The following is a 21807-nucleotide window of genomic DNA, read 5'->3' on the forward strand; positions in this document are numbered from 1 at the left end:
TCATTCATATTATGATTATGGGTGGCAATGTTTTTGGCTGTTACCATTATTAATTGTATTCCGGGACAGGTATTACTGTGTTGTATTATATAAAAGTAATCATAAGCGTATCTACAGCAGCAGTAGTAGTAGGTGGGTGGTGCACTGGGCCGGCCCAGGGAACACTGGACAGAAGTTGTCCATGTTTTCATCCCATCAGTGCTGTGCCCTCCTCACTCACTCCAGACAGACACAAACTGCTAGCTGATAAGGTAAGACATCACTAAAGCTTTTATAAACTGGCACTGGCGGATTTAATTCTTGCAGTCATTTATAATAATCTCTGCATGAGCGCTTGTGTCCCCATTGCGCGCATCGAACCAGCTGTGCGCGATTTTCACTCTAACCTCGCTTAGTCTGTGCCTTTTCAAAGTAAGGCGGCTTCACACATGATCTGCGCGCGTGCAGTTACTTGCCGTTTTTATATTCGCCAACAGCTTCAGTATTTGTGAATATCCGAGGATTAAAGACGCTTTTAAAGTGACACTCTGATAGCGGGAATGATCCTCTCTCTCGCTCTCCCTCTTTCTCTCTCTTTCACATACACACACACAGACACACACACGGTCTCTCTGCAATATATCCACGCACATCGACCCACCCTAAACTTTCTATGACCTGAAGACAAGCTATTTTAGTTAACAGAGGCATGCTTGATTGACTTTCAATAGTATCCCGAATGCTCTTGTGTTTATCTGCATATGTTTGGTTTTTTTTTTTATCTTATTGTCCACAGAGTCTTACTTATACTACAATGCTTATTGCACCTAAAAAGCTAAACCTAAAAGTTAAAGTTAAAGTTAGGGTCATATTGTTTTTGTATTAGCATTTGTTTGTATTATGTGAAATACTTGAATGTAATATGCCTTTATTTTTCTATCCTCAGAATTTTCCATGGCTGCAAACACAAAGTCTGTACTTCTTGTTATATTGCTTAATTTTCTGACATTATCACTTGGCACTCAAGATGACCTTGTGATCAGTACTAGCGATGGGAAAATTCAAGGGAAACTGCTTTCTGTGCTGGGTTCGGATGTTAGAGCCTTTCTTGGAATTCCCTATGGAAAACCACCTGTTGGGAAATTAAGATTCCGAGTGCCAGAGCCAGTAGAGAAATGGGATGGTGTGAAGGATGCTACCAAATTTCCAAATTCCTGCTACCAAATGCCTGATCTAGCCTTTCCTGGTAGGACTCATGTTAACACAACTGGGCACAATGCATGCACAGACTGTATAATGGACAGTGCATATCTGTACACTTACATACATATAGTCACTACATAATATGAAATATTCAAAGGATTAAACAAAATCCAAACATAGTTTTAAATAAATATTTTCAACATATTTCACATTATTGTTATTTATACGTTATGTACACTTGTTTTATCTAAATAATAACGAGAGAAAAGAGTTACATTACTATAAAGAAATGAGTAATATTATTTTATAATTTATTTCAAAATAAAACCTGCATTTGAGGGTAAATCAAAGGAAGAATATTTATCATACCCAATAGCACTAATTCATCACTTGTTTGACTGATAAGTAATCTTCATTTTTTTTGTCATGTGGTGAAAAATGCATGTAGAGAGAGAGAGTTAGGATTGCAATCCACTTAAGATTGTTTTTTAAAAACCATTTTATTTTACCTAAATGCTAGCTTATAAAGGGCAGCATTTTGCTCTCGGACAGTTTTGTGATGCAGAGTTTTTTTGCACTGTATTCATTTCAGAGTAGTGTTTTAGTGGGGAGTGGCAGTTAGGAAACATGATCTCATCCATAGTGTATGCCTTCCCTTTCCCAACTAAACACTTTTTTGAATTGCAAAAGTAAATCTTGAACATGAACCATAAATGTTAAGAAATTTTTTTTGTATTATTGTTTTCTAGACTGATAAAGAATGTGTCTCTTACACATTACACTTTCATATATTCCTTAACACAAATACACAAGTCAAATTTTTCAAAAGCCTTTACCCTCACTCAAGAGAATTACTGTGATTGGGCTGGCTGTATTTATAGATGCAGCCACCTGTCGCAGATTGTTGGACTACTGCAACGGACACCAGACATATGTTGATGTAATAAGCACACTCACTTCATTTAGATATGACATCAGAGATAGAAATGAACCTAACTCACTGTTATAAGGTTGTTGTCAGTGATTCTCATTCTAGGTAAAAACAACCATACAACTGTACACAGTACATTAATGATAAATTCAGGTTAATTTTTCTTCAAGCTAATAAAATGAAATGGACCGATGAATAAATTCATTTGGACTTGTAGATTGCAGTAATGTTGTCCCCATCAGGCTCTTTAAAATTATATAATTATACTACTGTTGTTATCTAACAAAATTCTTTCCAGGGTTCAAAGGTATAGAAATGTGGAACCCAAACACTCCTCTGAGTGAGGACTGTCTGTACCTAAATGTCTGGTCGCCACGTTTCAACAAAACGCAGCCTGCACCACTTGCCCCTGTCTTTGTCTGGATTCATGGTGGTGCGTTCATCTCAGGAACATCATCATTGGACATTTACGATGGCCGTTTCCTGAGTAAATCTGAAAGTGTTGTTGTGGTATCAATGAATTACAGGTAAGACGTAATAAATACTAATAGTATTTAAATATAGTTATTATATGTAACTAGAAACTCTACACTTATACAAGAAAATAAAATTGAGTATGACAAATCTGGTTGATATTCTTTTTAGAATAATAAGAGTAAGCGATATTGTGATTTAGCTTCGGTCATACATTGTCAGTATGCCTTATTGTTGTGGTCATCAATAACAGATTGGGAGCATTTGGTTTCCTGTCTCTTCCCGACAACACAAATATCCCGGGTAATGCAGGCCTTTTGGACCAGCGCTTGGCTCTTAAATGGGTTGCAAATAATATTGCAGCTTTTGGTGGTGATCCTTCTAAGGTAAATTCCTTAATTCTAGAAAAGTTTTTCACATGTTGAAACAATTTTAATTTGGCATTGTTTCCAGGTTACTCTGTTCGGAGAAAGTGCTGGATCTGCATCTGTTGGCTTCCAGCTGCTCTCGCCGGGCAGCCAGGATCTTTTTCAAAGGGCTGTGATGCAGAGTGGCTCTCCCAATGCATACTGGGCCACAATTAGTCAGACTGAGGCCTGGGACAGGTAGTGTACATTTTTTTTACCATCTTTGCCTTGAGCCAACTTGGTTGACTTAACCCTTGTATCTAGACTGACAAAATGCCAAGTGTATTAAAAAGTCTGAAGATTCCGAGAGGCTGAAACCTGATGACTTTGCCTTTAGCTCCAACAGTAGGTCGACATTTTCACTCATCCTCTGTCCATATAGGTATCGTTAGAATTTTATCAATACCAATACTGAAACTGATATTACTTACAAATATTAATACATCTGGATATTCTGATATTATTACTGATACTACCCTCCAGAGTTTAGTGTAAAAAGAATACAAAGCAGTGGCTATAGCTAATTTTGAAGTGTTGGCTAGCACACCAGTGGTGTTTTTCATTGCAGTTTTATACTAACCAGGTATCGAGGTGTTTAGTTTTGTGCTTCGGGTCAATGGCTGTGGTGATCCCACACAGTTAAAAATATCCTACTAGAGTGAGGGCTTGGCTGTTGTCCCAGGCTGCAGCTAAGTTTACAAGGATCTGCCAAATTTGAAGATACTTACACACAGTAGTCTGTCTGTATACAGACACGTTTAGTTTTAACAATTCTTAGCAATCAGATTAACAGACTAACAAGAACACTGTGGCTTTGTAATAGATAAAAACATATATTAATTTTTGTCAAAAAAGGCTTTGATCACAGTAAAAATAAACAAATAATAATGTGTGTGTATATATATTTTCATTCAGTTATATATATTTATCTACTACAAAAAAAACATGATTTTTGACTTCAATATTCAGTTCCAAAATCTACATTTGTCGTTCATACTGTCTATGAGATCATATTGCATTGATCTACATAATTAAAGCCAGATATAAAAGTTTGGTTCTATGAGTTCTCCCTTATTTTTTTTTTCTCTTTCAATATTTAGGTCTCTTATGCTAGCAAAACTGTTGGATTGTCCCTCATCTCCTGCAGCTCCTCTAGAAGCTTGTCTGCAGCAGGCTGATCCTCAAAAAAATCTCAACCAAGCAATTTGAGGTTCTCACTCAACCATCACTATTAAGTCTTCCCTTTACGCCTCATGTTGATGGGAACTTCTTACCAGATGCAGTTGACGTGAGTACCCATATTTGGCATTTGGTTGACTTTCTTTAAGAAATATTTTTTCGCTACATCAAGCATCTCCAATAAGTGTAATTTATACTTAAAATAAGTTCAGTTATGATGGGTTTAAGGCAGTGTTTCCCAACCACTGTGCCACGGCACATGGGTTTGCTGTGAGAAATGATCAGGTGTGCCGTGGATGATGATCTGGTTCCACCTGAGTAACGGGCAGAACAATTACATTCTCTTCAAATAGAGGGCAATACAACTGTCTGCTGTAATTAAATTGGTTGCCAACTGACAGTAAAATAGTAGAAGACGAAGAATAAATGACATAATAGTCATGCCGTGAGTGAGACAACGCAGCACATAATAGCAATAGATAAATATTTGAAAAGAAAAAGTAGTCAATCTGACCTGGATCCTGAAAAAAATTCCGATCCAGATGAGCCAGTTCTCCTATATCTAGTGCGCGGGGAAAAAATATCAATATGCTTTCTGTGACATTTTTGTTTGGTGGTGTGCCGTGTGATTTTCATAATGTGAAATATGTGCCGTTGCTCCAAAAGGTTGGGAAACACTGGTTTAAGGAAAAAGTTGGATGCAACCAAAATTTTTGTTTATACTATCAAAGGGAAGTATACCCTTTTTAATTTTAAGGTTCTACATGAAAAAAAAATCACAATTATCTGGTTCTTACCAGATTTTAAAATAAATAAAATACAACCTTAGATAAACTACAGTACATGGCATCTTGCACCGAGTGATTTTTTAGTTATTAAAAAGCAAGTTAAATGTAACTGTCACGCTGGTGGACGGACTCAAGCGCAGACGAGGCAGCTAAAATACAGTTCCTTTTATTGATACACGACACCAGGTGCGACTATATACAGGTGAGAGGGCAAGGGGGATCCAGGGCACAGGGGAATCCGGGAAAGGGGCTCTTCACACACGAGGGAATCCAGAAACACCGCACACCAGCAACTAAGCACACCCAGGGCACCAAGGGAAAGGGATTCCTGTCCACAGGAAACAAGCGATTAATCACATGAAGTAACAACGCCAAAAGGCAACAAGAAACTAACACTCTGGAGCTTACTACCGAGGTTACTCAATATTCCAGCGACGAATAGCTCAGAGCCCCAGCCTTAAGAAGAGCCAGAGATCCACTGCAAATCACTCGAGATCAGCTGCAGGTGCGTGGGCCAAGGGCGGGAGCCCAGTCAGAGCTCCGCCCAGGCAGACAGGTAGGGGAGAGAGAGAGAGAGAGAAACAACAAACACTTGTGGCCACACTGGGCTGGCCGGGGAGACACAGGGACCATGACAGTACCCCCCCTCAACGGGAGCCTCCCGGCGACCCACCAGGCTTACCTGGGTGCAGGCGGTGGAATTCCCGGAGCATACCCTTATCCACGACAGCCGACCGGGGCACCCAGGAACGTTCCTCTAGCCCGTAGCCCTCCCAGTCAACCAGGTACTGAAACCCCCGACCCCGGCGTCGGGAGTCCATGATGCGCGAGACGGTGTAAACCAGCTGGCCATCCACAAGCCGGGGGGGCGGCGGGGACCTGGAAGGAGGGCACAACGGGCTGGAGACCACTGGCTTGACCTGAGAGACATGGAATACGTCATGAATACGCATATTGCGTGGCAGTGTCAATCGGACGGACGCAGGGTTGACTATAGCACTGATTGCAAACGGGCCGATGAAGTTGGGGGACAGTTTCTTAGATTCGGCACGTAAGGGCACGAATCGAGTGGAGAGCCATACCTTCTGCCCCACCACATATTCAGGGGCGGCTGTCCGGTGGCGATCCGCGAGCGCTTTATTACGTTCCTTCGTCCGGAGTAAAGCCGCCCGAGTGGCCCGCCAGGCCCTCCGACACCTGCGGAGGTGATGTTGGACAGATGGAACAGTATGCTCACCTTCAACCATGGGAAACAAGGGTGGTTGGTATCCCAGAGACGCTTCGAAGGGTGACACACCAGTAGCAGAGGACGTGTGACTGTTGTGAGCATACTCGATCCATGGCAGGTGTTCGCTCCAGACGGTCTGGTTATGAGAGGCGACACAGCGGAGGGCGGCCTCCAATTCTTGGTTAATGCGCTCGGTTTGGCCGTTGCTTTGTGGGTGGAAGCCAGAGGAGAGGCTGACTTTGGCCCCTAGGGCAGAACAGAACTCCTTCCATACCCGCGACGCGAACTGAGGGCCCCGGTCCGAGACAATGTCCTCAGGGATGCCATGGAGCCGAAAAACATGTGTGGTGAGGAGTTGGGCAGTCTCCAAGGCTGTAGGAAGCTTAGGGAGCGCAACGAAATGGGCAGCTTTGGAGAAACGGTCAACAATGGTCAATATTGTAGTGTTACCTGCAGATGGCGGCAGACCCGTGACGAAATCTAGAGAGATGTGGGACCAGGGTCGGCTGGGTGTGGAGAGCGGCTGCAGACGTCCAGACGGGTGTCGGTTGGAGTGCTTATTTTGAGCACAAGTGGTGCAGGCGGTTACATACTCCCGTGAGTCTTTAATGAGGGTGGGCCACCAGAAATACCTGCGCAGGAATGCAGTGGTGCGGTTAACTCCTGGATGGCAGGAAAAACGGGCCGTGTGAGCCCACTGGAGCACTCGGGACCGGACAGCCGCCGGGACGAAGAGTCGGTCGGGGGGGCCCGTGCCAGGATCAGGATCTGTTTCTTGTGCCTCCCGGACGAGCTCTTCAATCTCCCACGTAACGGCTCCAATAATACAGGAAGCAGGCAGAACAGGTCCAGGGTCGGACTCTTCTCCGACTGGGGCGAATTGCCGGGAAAGAGCATCTGGCTTAACGTTTCGGGAGCCTGGCCTGTAGGTGATGGTGAAATCAAACCGGGTGAAAAACAAAGCCCACCTAGCCTGCCGTGAGTTGAGCCGTTTTGCAGAGCGGATGTATTCTAGGTTTTTATGATCAGTCCAAACGATAAACTGCTGTGCGGCCCCCTCCAGCCAGTGTCTCCACTCCTCCAGAGCGAGCTTTATGGCCAGCAGTTCGCGATCTCCGATGTCATAATTCTTCTCGGCTGGGGAAAGACGATGAGAAAAAAAGGCACAAGGGTGGAGCTTACCCTCGAATCGTTGAGAGAGCACGGCCCCTACTCCAGACTCTGATGCATCCACCTCCACGACGAACTGCTGGGCGAGGTCTGGCTGGCGAAGGATTGGAGCGGTGGCGAACTGTTGCTTGAGATGGGTGAAGGCTTCCTGAGCTGGCTGGTCCCATTGGAATGACACCTTAGGTGACGTCAATCTAGTGAGAGGCAGAGCAGTTTTACTGAAATCTCTAATGAAACGTCTGTAGAAGTTAGCAAACCCCAGAAAGCGCTGAAGCTGCCGGCGATCGGGTGGTTTGGGCCAGTCCAACACTGCTTGAACTTTTGCCGGGTCAGGTTTCAAATCTCCCCTGGCGATGATGTAGCCCAGAAACGCCACCGAATCCATATGGAATTCACATTTCTCCCCCTTAACAAAAAGCCTATTTTCCAGTAGGTGCTGCAGGATCTGCCGGACATGGACCTCATGTTCCGCTCTAGATTTGGAGAAGATGAGAATGTCATCTAAGTAGACAAAAGCACATCGGTTAATAAAGTCTCTGAGAACATCATTAACAAGAGCCTGGAACACGGCCGGGGCGTTGGTCAGGCCGAACGGCATCACAACCCAGATAGCAAGACGACATTGAATCTATGTTGATTTTTCATCCGAACAGTCGTATATGGTCGGGGTTGAAATGCCAATGTTGTAACAACATTGAAATACTGTGGTAAACCGACGGTCTTACTATAGGGACGTTGTAACGATGTTGATTCACCGTTGTTTTTTTGTCATTGATATTTGATCTATTTATAGTCGACCAGGTGACAACAACAACGTCGAGAAAACGTCTATTTATAGTTGACGATCATTCGGCTCCGGTCACCATCAAAAACCATCGATTTGTAGTTGAGCATTAAATTGCATTGCAACTGATCGGGTATAAAGTACCAGAGAAAGTAGATTTATTGTTCATTTGTTATCAATGACTTGGTCTAGTTCACCAGCTTTAAAAAATCGTGTCTACGTGCAATTTATGTATAGTTGACCGAAATTAAAGCAGCGATCACTTGGACTATTCCGCAGCACCCCTCTCACATTGGTACATCCCCCCAGGTATTCATTGTCTTCTACAGTGGAGCGGGACATTTGATTTACTCTCAGCGGAATTGACCGGAGAAGGCATCAGGTCATGCACTGCACTGGCCTGCACCACGATTAGTATAAGGTAAGAATGAATGATTTTTTTTTTTCTACTCGTTATTTCCATGTTTGCATTTGAATAACAGTAAAAAACTTGTTAATGTTGTACATTAACGAGTTTTTTACTGTTATTTACGAGCCGGAAATTGTGTCTACTTCTTACAATCCGGCAACAAATAAACTGCACTGCGAACAAAGTATATCAACAAAGAAAACATTTTCGTTTCATAATTTCTTCATTATATTCCCTTACAAAGCTAGCTTTAATGCTTCGAGGTTTCCTTTGTTCTTGCCGTCGCCTCGGCGCTTGACCCAGACTTTCGCTCTGTAGTTGCTTAGTACTACAAAAAATTCTAAATCTGTGATATATGATTGATAAACGTAAAGTTAACTGTATAAACGTGTTCAATGACTTTGTTACTTTTGATGACTGGAGAGCACTCGCTTCAATTCGCACACGAAAACTTTAGACTCAGTTTGAATGCCCACGTGACTGTACGTTGCAGCTCACCTAACTTTACGTTGCACGCGTACATGACTTTCCGTTTGTGCCTTGAATAATGAATAAGGCTACGTCCACACGTACCAGCGTATTTTTGAAACCGCTGATTTTTCTATGCGTTTGCACCTTTTGTCCACACGTAATGTATGTCTGGCCGTACATTGTGTTTGTATTTCCAGGCACATTTCACGAAGCAGAACGCAGTCTTCAGAGATATCCACGTGAACGCTGTGATACGTCTGACCTTCAGTCCGAAGAAGAAACCCAGACCAGTCTTAAAAGAAAGCACAAGTAAAACCCTTTTATTCACAAACATATCTTTGATTGTGAAGAATTTATGATCTTGTCTTTTATACATATCTGTGGTGCTTGCATACTGCAATATCACCACATAATATAGTCCAAAAAGTGGAAGTTTGTAAACTTTTTAAAAATGCAAAGCCGTGTACACTTGTGCACTTCAAAAATTCATTGTATACTGTACCTTCTTGCACGTCTCTGTTTCCTGTGTGTGTTGTTAGAAATCAGACTAACTTTAGGAAACAATATGCCAAAAGCATATTTACAATTACTTAAGACCGTTTTTAATTTCTTTTCTTTAGACCAAATCCCCTGTACACATATACGGACTCAGAGGATGAGCAGCCTACAAAAAAACGGTTTCCCCAGGCCCCTCGAGTGAAAATACCAGGTAATAAAATACTGTCTAGTGTCTGTGTACATATCTGTGTCTGACACGAGGAAACTTTTTTGACAAGTTGTCTGTATTCTTAAATACTTAAAAAAATTATCTTTTTCTAAACAGCCCTCATCACTCCGCAGTCTGCCCCCCAGCCCACTGATAGCAACCATCATAATGCCACACCCAGCTTCCGGCACCTTTCGCCACTCCGGCACAAACCGACACAGCTTTGCGATCTCGCCAGCATGCAGAGTCTGATGTCTTCCCTATAGATGGTATGCTTTTAAAAAAGCTTTAAAGCTGCATCACAATGTACTCTTATCTAAAAAAAAACAAAAAAAACAATTTATACTCCTGAATGTCATCTTGTTGTGATTTTTTTTTTTCTTCTGTAGATTCCAGAGACTCTGTGAGGCCACTATTACAAGGCAAGTTTGAAAATCTTGGAATTTCACAGTTTAGATGGTATAACAAATATATGTGACAGGCAAAAACTAGTAAACACTTTTAGCAGTTACAAGAACTAACAAATGAATATCCAACAAAAGGGAATAGAAATACATTGTACTGCCAATACTTTGGTTTATTCTTTGTATGACTTGAAAATCAGGCTTTAGGGAAAACTAAATGACATGTTTCTATCATCAATTACATGAAGTAAACACACAAGCACTTGCATACACATTTAAGACATGAGACACGCTAATTCCATCTCATAAAATGTGTCTATAGGTGAGACGCTTTGCGTTGATTGGTGCTGCTGGACCACACTGGAGGTGCGAGTCCGCCGTGTAATGGTTTATGCCATTACAAAGGAGCTGGCCTCTGTACTCAACTGGGCAGGGGAAAAAAAACCAAGGACCAGACAAAGCAAAAAAGGGCATTTAAAGAGACAGCGCTGTGCAGATGCATATTTGGTAAGTTTTAACATTTATTGTAGTTTTATGAGCCTAAAGTGAACAATAAAGGGATCAATTGATGTGCTGGGTGCGTTTCACATTTCCTATGTCTGTTTTTTGCTATATTACTTTGTCTTTCTTAATAACAAGACTTTCATGTCCGGTTAATCTGGAGATGGAGTCTTTGGTCTTCGGCTTGTTTTGTCCTCGGGTTGTACACTTTGTACAGCCCGAGGACCCCATGTTTTCTTTTTTCAATTTTCTTTTTTTTTAAAGGATACACGGCACACCAAGCTAAGACACATCACATTTTCAGCTTATAGCTCTTTGGGAATCAAATGCGGCAGTTTGCTGATTTCCGCCTGGTGATTTTCATGTTTATCAGCCTAGGAGTTTACATACTTTCTCCCTGCTGAAGACAGTTAACAAGAGCTTATTCATGTGCTCTAATTCCCTTTTTTTTGTCTTTGTTTTTTGTGTGTGTCTATTTTTGTCCTAGATGGCCTGGCGCAGCAGGTAGGGGCGAACTCTATGTCTGAGTTGGTCTTTGCTCAAGCAGTCCAGAAATGGCTCAGATATGCTCCAGATCGTACGGGTGGCGCGCAGGACGCACATCATCCATCCCCATCCCGGAGTAAATAATAAAAAGTGACGTGAAACATAGAAATGTAAATAGGAAACTTTGTCTTTTAATAAAGTATTTTGCAAATGATACATGTCTATTGACCTTTTTTGTTTTTGGGGGTTTTTTTTCAATAAAAAGCAACTGTACGAAAGAGGTGGAAAATCAATACCATAGCTCAACAGTGTTTCAATATCAGAATCTGACATTGTTTCAATGTCAACAGCGTTAAGAAAATATAACGTCGAATCAATGTCAGGTTTCAACATTGATTCAACATCAAAACCTGACGTTGTTTCAACGTTAAAAATGGGTGCAAGAGTGATGTTGGGTCAACGTCACACTTCAACGTTGCTTCAATGACGTCGCCTGATATTGACTCAACATTGTTTCAATGTTTCCTTGCTATCTGGGAAGGTACTCGAAATGGCCCAGGTGAGTATTGAAGGCCGTTTTCCACTCATCCCCTTCACGTATTCTCACTAGATGGTAGGCATTGCGCAAGTCCAACTTACTGAAGATCGTGGCGCCCTGAAGTAACTCAAAAGCAGAAGAAAGAAGGGGCAGAGGATACTTGTTACGAACAGTGATCTTGTTAAGCCCGCGATAGTCGATGCAGGGGCGAAGGGTCTTGTCCTTCTTAGCAACAAAGAAAAACCCCGCTCCCACTGGGGAGGACGACGGCCGAATGATGCCCGCAGCGAGAGAGTCAGTAATGTATTTCTCCATAGACTCCCTCTCTGGCTGAGAAATGCTGTACAAACGACCAGATGGAAGCGGAGCCCCAGGGAGGAGATCAATCGTGCAGTCATATGGTCTGTGGGGGGGAAGTGAACGTGCCCTGTCTTTACTAAACACTTCAGCCAAATCATGATAAACACGCGGGACCGAGGTCAAATCTGGAGGCTTGACCGGCTGGTCAGAACCTTGAGACGTGGGTGGAGCAGGTGCAGCTTGGAGACAGTTCATGTGGCAGTCAATGCTCCACCCGGTTACTCTCTCTTTCCTCCAATCAATGTGTGGATTGTGTTGGAACAGCCATGGATAACCCAACGCAAGGGGGGTGCGCGGCGCTTGAAACACGAAAAGCTCGATGCGCTCTGAGTGGTTACCCGAGAGAGTAAGAGACAGGGGTTCGGTGATTTGGGTTATGTCCGACAAGCGTTGCCCAGATAAGGCTGTGACAGCAAGTGGATCGGGTAAGGCATGGAGTGTGATGTTTAGCTTCTTCGCCAGAGCTGCGTCAATGAAACTCTGCTCCGCACCTGAATCCACTAGTGCTTGAAGAGAGTGGGTGACGTTCTTAACGGAGAGTCTTGCAGGTAACATAAGCCGGGGGAGAGAACTTTTAATCGTTATATCGCCCACCAGTATTCTCTCCGCTACTGGCGAGCGCGCCCTTTTGCCCGTGCCCGGCATGAAGAGGCAAAATGGCCCTTACGGCCGCAATATAAACACTCACCGGCGGCCATACGCCGCTGACGTTCTGCGGGTGAGAGCTGTGAACGTCCAAGTTGCATGGGCTGCTCCCCCTCCTCAACTTCGCCGTGCTCGCGCGCTGCTCCGGGCTCCGGTGAGGCGTCCCTCGGTGGCCGAGGCTGAGCGAAGCGGCGTTGCGTGCCTCGCCGTGCCCGCAGGTGATCGTCTATGCAGATGCATAGGGACATGATTGCATCTAAAGAGGAGGGTAAGTCACGCACCATCAGTTCATCTTTAATCTCCTCGGTCACATTGTTTAGCAGTGCCGTCTTTAATGCTTCCTGCCCCCACCCCGCTTGCGTCAATAGTGTCCAAAAGTCAACTGAAAAATCTGCCATGCTCCGCTTACCTTGCTTCAGATTCATGAGGCAGAGCCCAGCCGCCGCAGCAGTGGAGCCCTTATCAAAAACATTCCGAAACAGAGACAAAAAATCATCATAAGTAATTTCGGGACTAGCGCTCAGCACAGCTTGTGCCCAGGTCAGCGCACGATCCCGTAGCAGCTGAACAAAATATGAGATCTTACTCCCGTCATTAGAGAAGGCATGAGGCTGCTGGCGAAACTGAAGTGAGCACTGCATAAGAAAGCCCGCACACTTCCCTACATCCCCTGAAAACAGTTCAGGTGTGGGGAGATGAGACCCACACGCAGCCGGGACTAGAGCCGGTGAGGCAACACTTACTGCGGAGCTTGAGGATGCCTGGGCGGGTTCGCTGGTAGGCGAGGGTTCCGGCAATGGAGTACGCTGAGCGGCTGCTAGTGTTAAAGCAGCGACGTTCTCACTGAGGCGAGCAAGCATTTGCTCGTGGCGTTGTAAGATTGCTTCCAGTGTGACCGGGGCGGAGGAGGATGGGGAGGAAGCTGAATCTGCTGAGTCCATGGTGGCTGGAATATTCTGTCACGCTGGTGGACGGACTCAAGCGCAGACGAGGCAGCTAAAATACAGTTCCTTTTATTGATACACGACACCAGGTGCGACTATATACAGGTGAGAGGGCAAGGGGGATCCAGGGCACAGGGGAATCCGGGAAAGGGGCTCTTCACACACGAGGGAATCCAGAAACACCGCACACCAGCAACTAAGCACACCCAGGGCACCAAGGGAAAGGGATTCCTGTCCACAGGAAACAAGCGATTAATCACACGAAGTAACAACGCCAAAAGGCAACAAGAAACTAACACTCTGGAGCTTACTACCGAGGTTACTCAATATTCCAGCGACGAATAGCTCAGAGCCCCAGCCTTAAGAAGAGCCAGAGATCCACTGCAAATCACTTGAGATCAGCTGCAGGTGCGTGGGCCAAGGGCGGGAGCCCAGTCAGAGCTCCGCCCAGGCAGACAGGTAGGGGAGAGAGAGAGAGAGAGAAACAACAAACACTTGTGGCCACACTGGGCTGGCCGGGGAGACACAGGGACCATGACAGTAACTGCTTTATGTACGACTTCATCACTCTTCATCACTTTTGGCCCACTCTTCTTTACAATGTTGCTTCAGTTCATTGAGGTTAATGGACATTTGCTTATGTACAAGTCTCTTGACATCCCACCACAAACACTTTAAGGTCTGGACTTTTTTTTTTTCATTCTGTTGTAGATTTGCTGGTGTGCCTGGGTTAATTGTCCCGTTGCATGACCCAGTTTTGCCTAAGGTTAAGCTGTTAGGGAGACTGCTTCACATTTGAGCCTACTATCACAACCCCATCTCCACATTGGTCCTGTCTGTCTAAAGGACATTGTTCCAGAAGTTTTGTGACTTCTTCAGTTGCAACTTTGCAACCTAAGCCATGCTGTCATGTTCATTTTTGAGAGAGAATTTCTCCTGGCAACCTTTCCTAACAAACTATAATTGTTAAGTCTTTTTCTAGTTGTACTGTTATGAATTTTAGTATTTAACATGCTAGCTGAGGACTGTTTTAGCTATTTTGCTTTTTATAATTTCTCTGATCATTATGTGGTCTAATCTTGGATCACTTAAGAATCATGGACATCACATTGTTTGGAAATGGCCTTCCCAGACTGATGGGCAGAAACAATTGATTCCTTGTAATCATGGCTAATATCTTTTCTGGCATTGTGTCAACACATACTTGAATGCTCCAGACTAGCAAACTGACAAAACTTCTCCTTTAATAGAGGGACCTACAAATGACCTCATAATTTTTATTATGCCCTCGTATATTATACAGTATACAACCCAGTATCACAGCAAAGCATGTACTAGACAACTAGACATGCTAGTCTATTTCAGGCTTTGCCTCTCCAAAACGTGAAATGGCAACGCATGCAGAAGTTGCATTACCAGCAGGGGAGATAATATGAAGTACATTCCAGAGTTGTTAATTATCAGAAATGATTAAGCTGGGTGGATAATATGTATATATATGTAACTGTGTTTAACAATAATGTCTACTTAAACACTTTCCCTTGATTATTTTCAAGTTGGCGTGAAATAAAATATCTCCCTCTGCTGTTACTGTAGCTTGCTGCAACTTCTGCGTGTGGACATATATATATATATATATATATATATATATATATATATAGAGAGAGAGAGAGAGAGAGAGATATATGTATAAATGCATAAATAAATTAACTGACAAGACAAACAAACAAACAAACATCTGGCTTCACAAAAACCACTAAACAACCTTCTCTCTTCCTTCTGCAGGTACTTCTAAGTACTGGTAATTTTGCAAAGAAAGATGTGATGTTTGGCTTAAATAAGGATGAAGGGACATATTTTGTTGTTTATGGAGTCCCCGGATTTAATATCACCGGTCAGAGTCTCATCACTAGAAATGAATTCTTGGCAGGCGTGCTGCTTGCAATGGATACTGTGAATGATGTCACGAGAGATGCAGCCATTTTCCATTACACGGATTGGATGGATGAAGACAACAGGATGAAAAACCGTGACTCTCTATGTAGTCTTGTTGGAGATCAAATGTTCATTTGTCCAGTGCTCGACTTTGCTCACAGGTAATGAGCAATTCTTATTGATCATATTTTTAAGTCACAGTTAATAAACTCAAAAATGACTAATTAAAGTCTCAGAATTGTATTGATTTGATTGATTGACAGAATTGAGTTGTTTTTTAAGAACATACAGTAGCATGCTAAATCAAACAAGGTGAGATTCATTTAAGATACTATGGTACAGTAGTATCTTACAGTAACAGTAGTAAAGCAATGAATACATTTAAATGTTGACTTTATCCTCCTAAATAGAAATAGTTTATGTTGAAAAAAAGGTGCTGCAATGGTGAGATTGTGTGTGAATATTTGTTTTGAGACTGGTAAGCACAAGAAAAATGGTTATGGATATATCAGGAATGTCTTTCCATGTATTTTCCATCACTCCACTTTGCAACATATGTGCTTAAAAAAAATCAATATTGGGGAGAATCAAGGTAATATTAAAACTGATTTCTTTTTCTTTTACACAATGATAAGAATAAGATCAAAGGTATCAATCCATATGCCCCAGGTCAGATAGCACAATGAAATAAAAAGGTGGTCACAGAAGAAGATAGATAAGACTGATGTCAAGACACAAAAACGCCACACAGTCCATGAAGGGTTCCACCCACATTGGCTAGAAAAAGCCAGCTTAATGGACAACACAGAGGCTCTAATCATGCCAGCACAAGAACAAGACCTAAGTACTGGATTCACCACAGCCAATAGGGCCCAAGTTGCAGGTTGTCCCATGGTGCCCCAGAGACAGTCCACCACATAGTAGCAGGATGTAAGCTGCAAACTGGGACAGTGACCAGCATAGCCAAGTGGATGTTATATTATAGAGGAACATTTGTGCTGTATTTGGATTAGGAGTTCCCATCTACAGATGGGAGACAATGCCGATGGCGGTAAACATGGTGGAGAAAACCATGGCCGAGGTCCTTTGGGACTGCTGGCCAGCCAACCAGACATGGTTATGGCTGACAAAAAGAAGAAGACCACAGTTGTAATAGATGTGGCAGGCTGAAGGGCAGGATGGCAGACCGCTGGGCAGCACAAGACTTCAGGACCCTGGGACTGATGCGATCAGGGCCTGCAGCTTTGCCTTGATGAAGTCACTGTGGTGGTGTAGTTAGATTGGTGCTTTGTGAAGAGATCAACAGAGGTCCAGTACTCAACCTGTTGTAAAACACATGTAGCTCATTGACTGTATACATGCTGCCCTCCTGCTGCTGTTGATCTCTTTGATTGAGGCCAGTGATCAGCTACATCCCTCTCTACAATTGTTTGAAATTATTCAACTGGAGTTTGGTTTCCAGCTTCTCTCTGTAGGTATCTTTACACTTTCTCAGCCCTGCCTTTAGGTCATGGTGTAGGTTTCTCAACTTGTCCTTGTCCCCAGACCTGAAGATCCTCTAATTTTCATTCAGCATGTCCCAGTATGTAGTCTCACTGGCTCCCTGACTCCAGACTTCTTCTCACAGACTTGGTGGCAACAGGAAGTCTTAGAACTGCAGGAACATACTGAGGTGTTAACAGGACCTGGTTGTGGTCTGATCTACATAGTTGGCGAGGGCAGTGGCTTTGTATACATCTTGCATGTTTGCGTGCAGAAGATCCAAAGTTTTATTTTCCCATGTTTTGCGGACCAGATACTGCTGTAAAGTTGGCAGAGTGGAGGCTAGACAGATATGGTTGAAACCGCCAGTGATGGTGATGAAAGGCTCTGGGGGTCTATGCTTTAGGTCAGTGAAAGTCCCGTGTGTGATGTCACATGCTGCTGACCCATCAGCTGCTACATAAACACGTATTAATATAGCGGAGGAGAATTCTCATCGTAGATAATATGAGCAGGGCTGTAAGCTAAAAGTGCAATGTCTGGCAGCAGAGACATTCCTTCAAAATAACATGTCCTGGATTCTATCACCATTTATTAACAAACACTGCAATCTCTTCATCTTTTCTTCTTATTGCTCAGCTTTGCATCTTTGTCAGCCAAACAATGAAAAAGTCGGATACTGTGGTGGTGTGGTCCAGGTGCCTTTGTAAAGCACAATACACGGCACTCCCGATACTGAAGATTACTCTGATGCTTTACCAGTCATCCACTTTTTTGGTCAGAGACCTCACATTCCCTATGATGATCGGTGGAAAGGAGGATTTATATTTCCTTCTCCTCGATTATATTCTTACTCTGGCCTGGCACCCATTACGTCATGTTTTGAGTTCCTGCAGGATCACCGGTCTGGCTACAGGCAGCAGTGTTGTGTTTTTGAACGTGCCAGGTCCTGAGTGTGAGAGTGCCAGGTCCTGAGTGTATAGAAACACAAAGCCATTCCACTCAGAGTTACCCCTCATCATGACAAACGTAAAAAAGACAGTGGGGACCATGAAATTACAAAAAAGACGACTAAGGTCCATAATTTGTAAAAACTGAAATCTTAAAAAAAGACAAAATTATCCACAAATATAAAGAAACTATGAATAAAACCGCAAAACACACTTAACTATAGAAGCTGCTGCAACAAACTGCAATTCTCACAACATCTAGAGACTAAGAACAAGAACAAGACTCAACTCTTATGTTCTAGCGATTATTGCAAACAAATCCTGGCAAAACACTGATAAATAGAACTGGTTTATGCCACCTCACTAATTGTCAAAAACTGGAAACCAATATAAATATGACAATTAACAACACTAACAATGTTTCTGCATTTTTGTTGTGTGGTTTCCTAAATTTGTACGAACCACTTTATTTATTTTTCTGTTATGTTTTATCCATCTTGATCTAACCTACTGTAATATAATAATATCTCTGTGTTATTTACACTTTGCAGGCTCTCTCAACATGGTGGTAAGCCTTTCGTATATTTATTTGATCACCACTCATCAATCAATCCCTGGCCAGAGTGGATGGGTGCTATACATGGGTATGAGATAGAATTTGTATTCGGAATGCCTCTGAATACATCTCTGGGATACACAAAGGAGGAAGTTAATATGACCAAGAAGTTTATGAAACACTGGGCCAACTTTGCTCGTACAGGGTAAGCATAACCAGATGGTCAGACACTCACTCAACTAGTGTGAAGACCCTGATGATTCTTAGAACTGATTTATTGTCTGTTTCAGAAATCCAGGCCTTGAGGGAGCTAAGTGGCCCGTGTTTACTGTTGAAGAGCAGAAGTATGTCACACTGAATTATAAACATCCAGAAGAAAAGACAATGATGAGAGCCAAAGAATGTCAGCTCTGGAGCAAATTTATCCCAAAAGTCCAAAGCATGTCAGGTTGGATACACAAACACCCACACACATACATGCATCACACATATATAAAGATCACTCTATATATAGTCTAAATGAAAGTATACTTTCTTTATATTCAGCAGGTCTTAAAATGAATCTTAAATATAACCTCAGATGAAGTAAAAAAAAAAAAATACACATTACACAGTGCCATTATTTACTTTTCAAAAATGAAGTCAAACTGCAGAAGCAGTCTCTGAAAAAGTAAGTGCTTCTGTAGGAATAAAGAGGGTGAGCTACAGTCAGGTGTTGCTAATCAGATCCATTTGATTAACTGGTCACCACCAAGTGTGAACGCGTATAAAAGCTGAAATGTTGCCAGTTGGCTGGTCTAGAGGATTTGAGGAAATACATCAGCCATCTCTTAGAAGAAACAGTTGTTGTGGGATATAAGGATATTATTAACCAGTGGAAAACATTAAAGACAGTTGACAAGCATACCAGGGTTGGATGTCTCAGCAAATTCAGAGAAATTCCAAAAACTTAGCAGGTAGATTCTAGGTAGATTCTCAGATTCTAGAAGCATAAATGTTAAAGTTAATGACACTATAACTATAACAAAGACTGAATAAGTATGGTGTGTTTGGAAAGGTTGTGAGGAGAAAGTCTCTTGTTTCTAGAGTTGGGAAGTGATGAGGTACAAATTCTTTGTAACTATATCCAGATATCGGTACGTTACTTGAATATTCATTTTTCTGAAAACATTTTACATTGTTTCAGAAATATCTGGATTTTTACTTTAGGTTCAACACGTTTGAGAAAAGTTTTTACTTCCCTCGCCTGCAGACCAACACTTATTTGACCTTAAATGGAGATAATAATATCGAGCCAGCTATATTGGTGTGTTTATCACAAGGGCTTGTCACATATAAAGACATGAAAAGTCCCAAAAATATAACTTAACCATTATTTACAGCACTATACTCAGGGGGTTAAATCGGGTCAGAATGATTTTATTGCACTTTTGGTGCAGATGTCATGAATTGGAGCACTGTAGCTAGCACTAGAGAAGAGGAGAGAGCATACATTTTTTAATGCTTTTTTAAATGGTATGTAATTTCAAAAGTTTTTATAAGCTTCACAAATATCAGCAAACACACAAACTATTAATGTGCACAGTTTGTCTGCTAGCTAAAGTTAAAGCTTGAAAATAGCTACTTTTTTTCTTTGCATTGTACTTCTGCTTAGGTAAAAAATTCTGTATTTTTTTCACCTCTGCTAATTCTAAAAAACGAACCCCAATGAACTGAAGCGAGACTGTAAAGAAGAGTGCACCAAAATTCATCCACAACAATGTGAGAGGCTGATAAAGTCAAGTAGAAAATGATCACCTCACATTATTGCTTCTAAAGTTGGTTCTGGAAGCTATTGAAAAAATGTGTCATTCTTAGTTTTTCATAGTCTTTTTTTTTGCATTTTCTCTTAGTTTTTGTTAAATAATGTCACTAATGTGTACTACATTCTTTCTCTCAGTTTCTATTTTCCCAATTTTAACATCCAGTAAGGACTAGATACATTTTTATTATATCTTAATATGTAAAACCTTAGAAGATAGAGAGTGTACATTTTTTTTTAACCATTACTGTAGTTATATGTAGTAGGAGGCATTACATCAGGTTTTGTTAGGAAGGGGTTTAGCTTGTGGAGGAGAGTTTTATTCTGTCTTGCTCCCCTTGTGTTTCACCTAAGTTTTGAGGTCTAAGTGGGAGGAGAGGAGGGTCAGTCATCACTTCTCTGAGCATAGATCACACAAGGGTGAATAATACTGATACACCTCCACAATTAAACTTACTGTGTAGTCATACACCACATAGCAGGATGATTAAATATTTTTTATTGGAAAAATGAAAGGACAAAAACAAAGAGAAACATCTAACAGTACACACACACATGTAAACTAAAGGCGAAAGATTCTTTGTCAAATAACGTCATCATGATGTTCTTGTGCTTTTTTCTCCACAGATAAACTGGTGTCTTGTCATAATGCAAGTGGGATTATACTCCGCTGTAATTATTTGTTCCTGCTCATTTTATTGGTTATAACTTTAACCTACTGATGGACTGAAGAGGCCCGTCTCCTACAAAGTTGGGCTATTTATGCAAATTTACCAGAGAGAAAGGAGATGTGGTGTGTGTCGGTGCCTGTTGTGCCAATATATTGTATCAGAGTCCCAGTAAAGCATTGTTAATTGTTAATCCAACTGTGTATAACACGCTGTAAATAATATTAAAAAAAGATGAACAAGGATGTAAACGCAAAGTCACAAAAGAATGGTAAAAGTCAGGCCTAGATTTCCCTTTGAATTACACTTGGTAACACGCCTAATTCAAATTGCTTAACAATTACAGATAGAGTTGCTCTTTCTAAAGCAATAGAAACATAATCATCAATCGAAATTATCACTGTATTTGATGAAAAATGTATTCCTCTTTCAGTTATACATAATTTTTTTGTCTGCATGCACTGTTGTATTTACCCTCAGACAGTGAATTCTCAGTAACTCAATGATGTTAATAAAGGGTTGAACTGTTATGAAGAAAAAACTTTGACATTTAAACAACTGTATGCAGAAAATCTCATCATTCGATGTGAACAGGATGAACATATGGATATGGTACATATGTCCAACAGAGGATGCTGACAGCTAATGTGAGCAGGTTGAAGGATGACCCTGTGACCCTTTACCCCTGGTCTTCCAATTCAAAATAATGTCCGGGGTCTGCACCGGAGTGCATGGACTACACAGGCAGTCACCTTTGACATGGGGCATTGGGCTCAAGTCATTTAACTATTCCATTAAAATGCCCATT

The 21807-nt window shown here is 42.1% G+C and overlaps 1 protein-coding gene and 1 long non-coding RNA gene across 2 annotated transcripts; one reads left to right on the plus strand and one right to left on the minus strand.

The window, feature by feature from the left end:
• The first annotated feature begins 93 nt into the window (after positions 1-93).
• LOC100692786 (cholinesterase) lies at positions 94-21393 on the plus strand. The gene is given in 11 exon segments (XM_003441619.5): positions 94-251; positions 926-1225; positions 2412-2640; positions 2841-2973; positions 3041-3192; positions 4095-4173; positions 4175-4282; positions 15393-15703; positions 18526-18735; positions 18821-18978; positions 20959-21393. Coding segments are annotated over 10 exon segments (1767 nt in total). The 5' UTR covers positions 94-251; positions 926-933; the 3' UTR covers positions 21054-21393.
• On the minus strand, positions 4355-5591 carry LOC112842153 (uncharacterized). Its single transcript, XR_003213838.1, has 2 exons — positions 5373-5591; positions 4355-5289 (listed from the first exon to the last, which is right to left on the minus strand). It is a non-coding gene; the product is annotated as an uncharacterized LOC112842153 (long non-coding RNA).
• Positions 21394-21807: the final 414 nt, after the last annotated feature.

Source organism: Oreochromis niloticus, linkage group LG14, assembly GCF_001858045.2.
Source record: "Oreochromis niloticus isolate F11D_XX linkage group LG14, O_niloticus_UMD_NMBU, whole genome shotgun sequence".
In the NCBI taxonomy this organism is placed as follows: Eukaryota; Metazoa; Chordata; class Actinopteri; order Cichliformes; family Cichlidae; genus Oreochromis; species Oreochromis niloticus.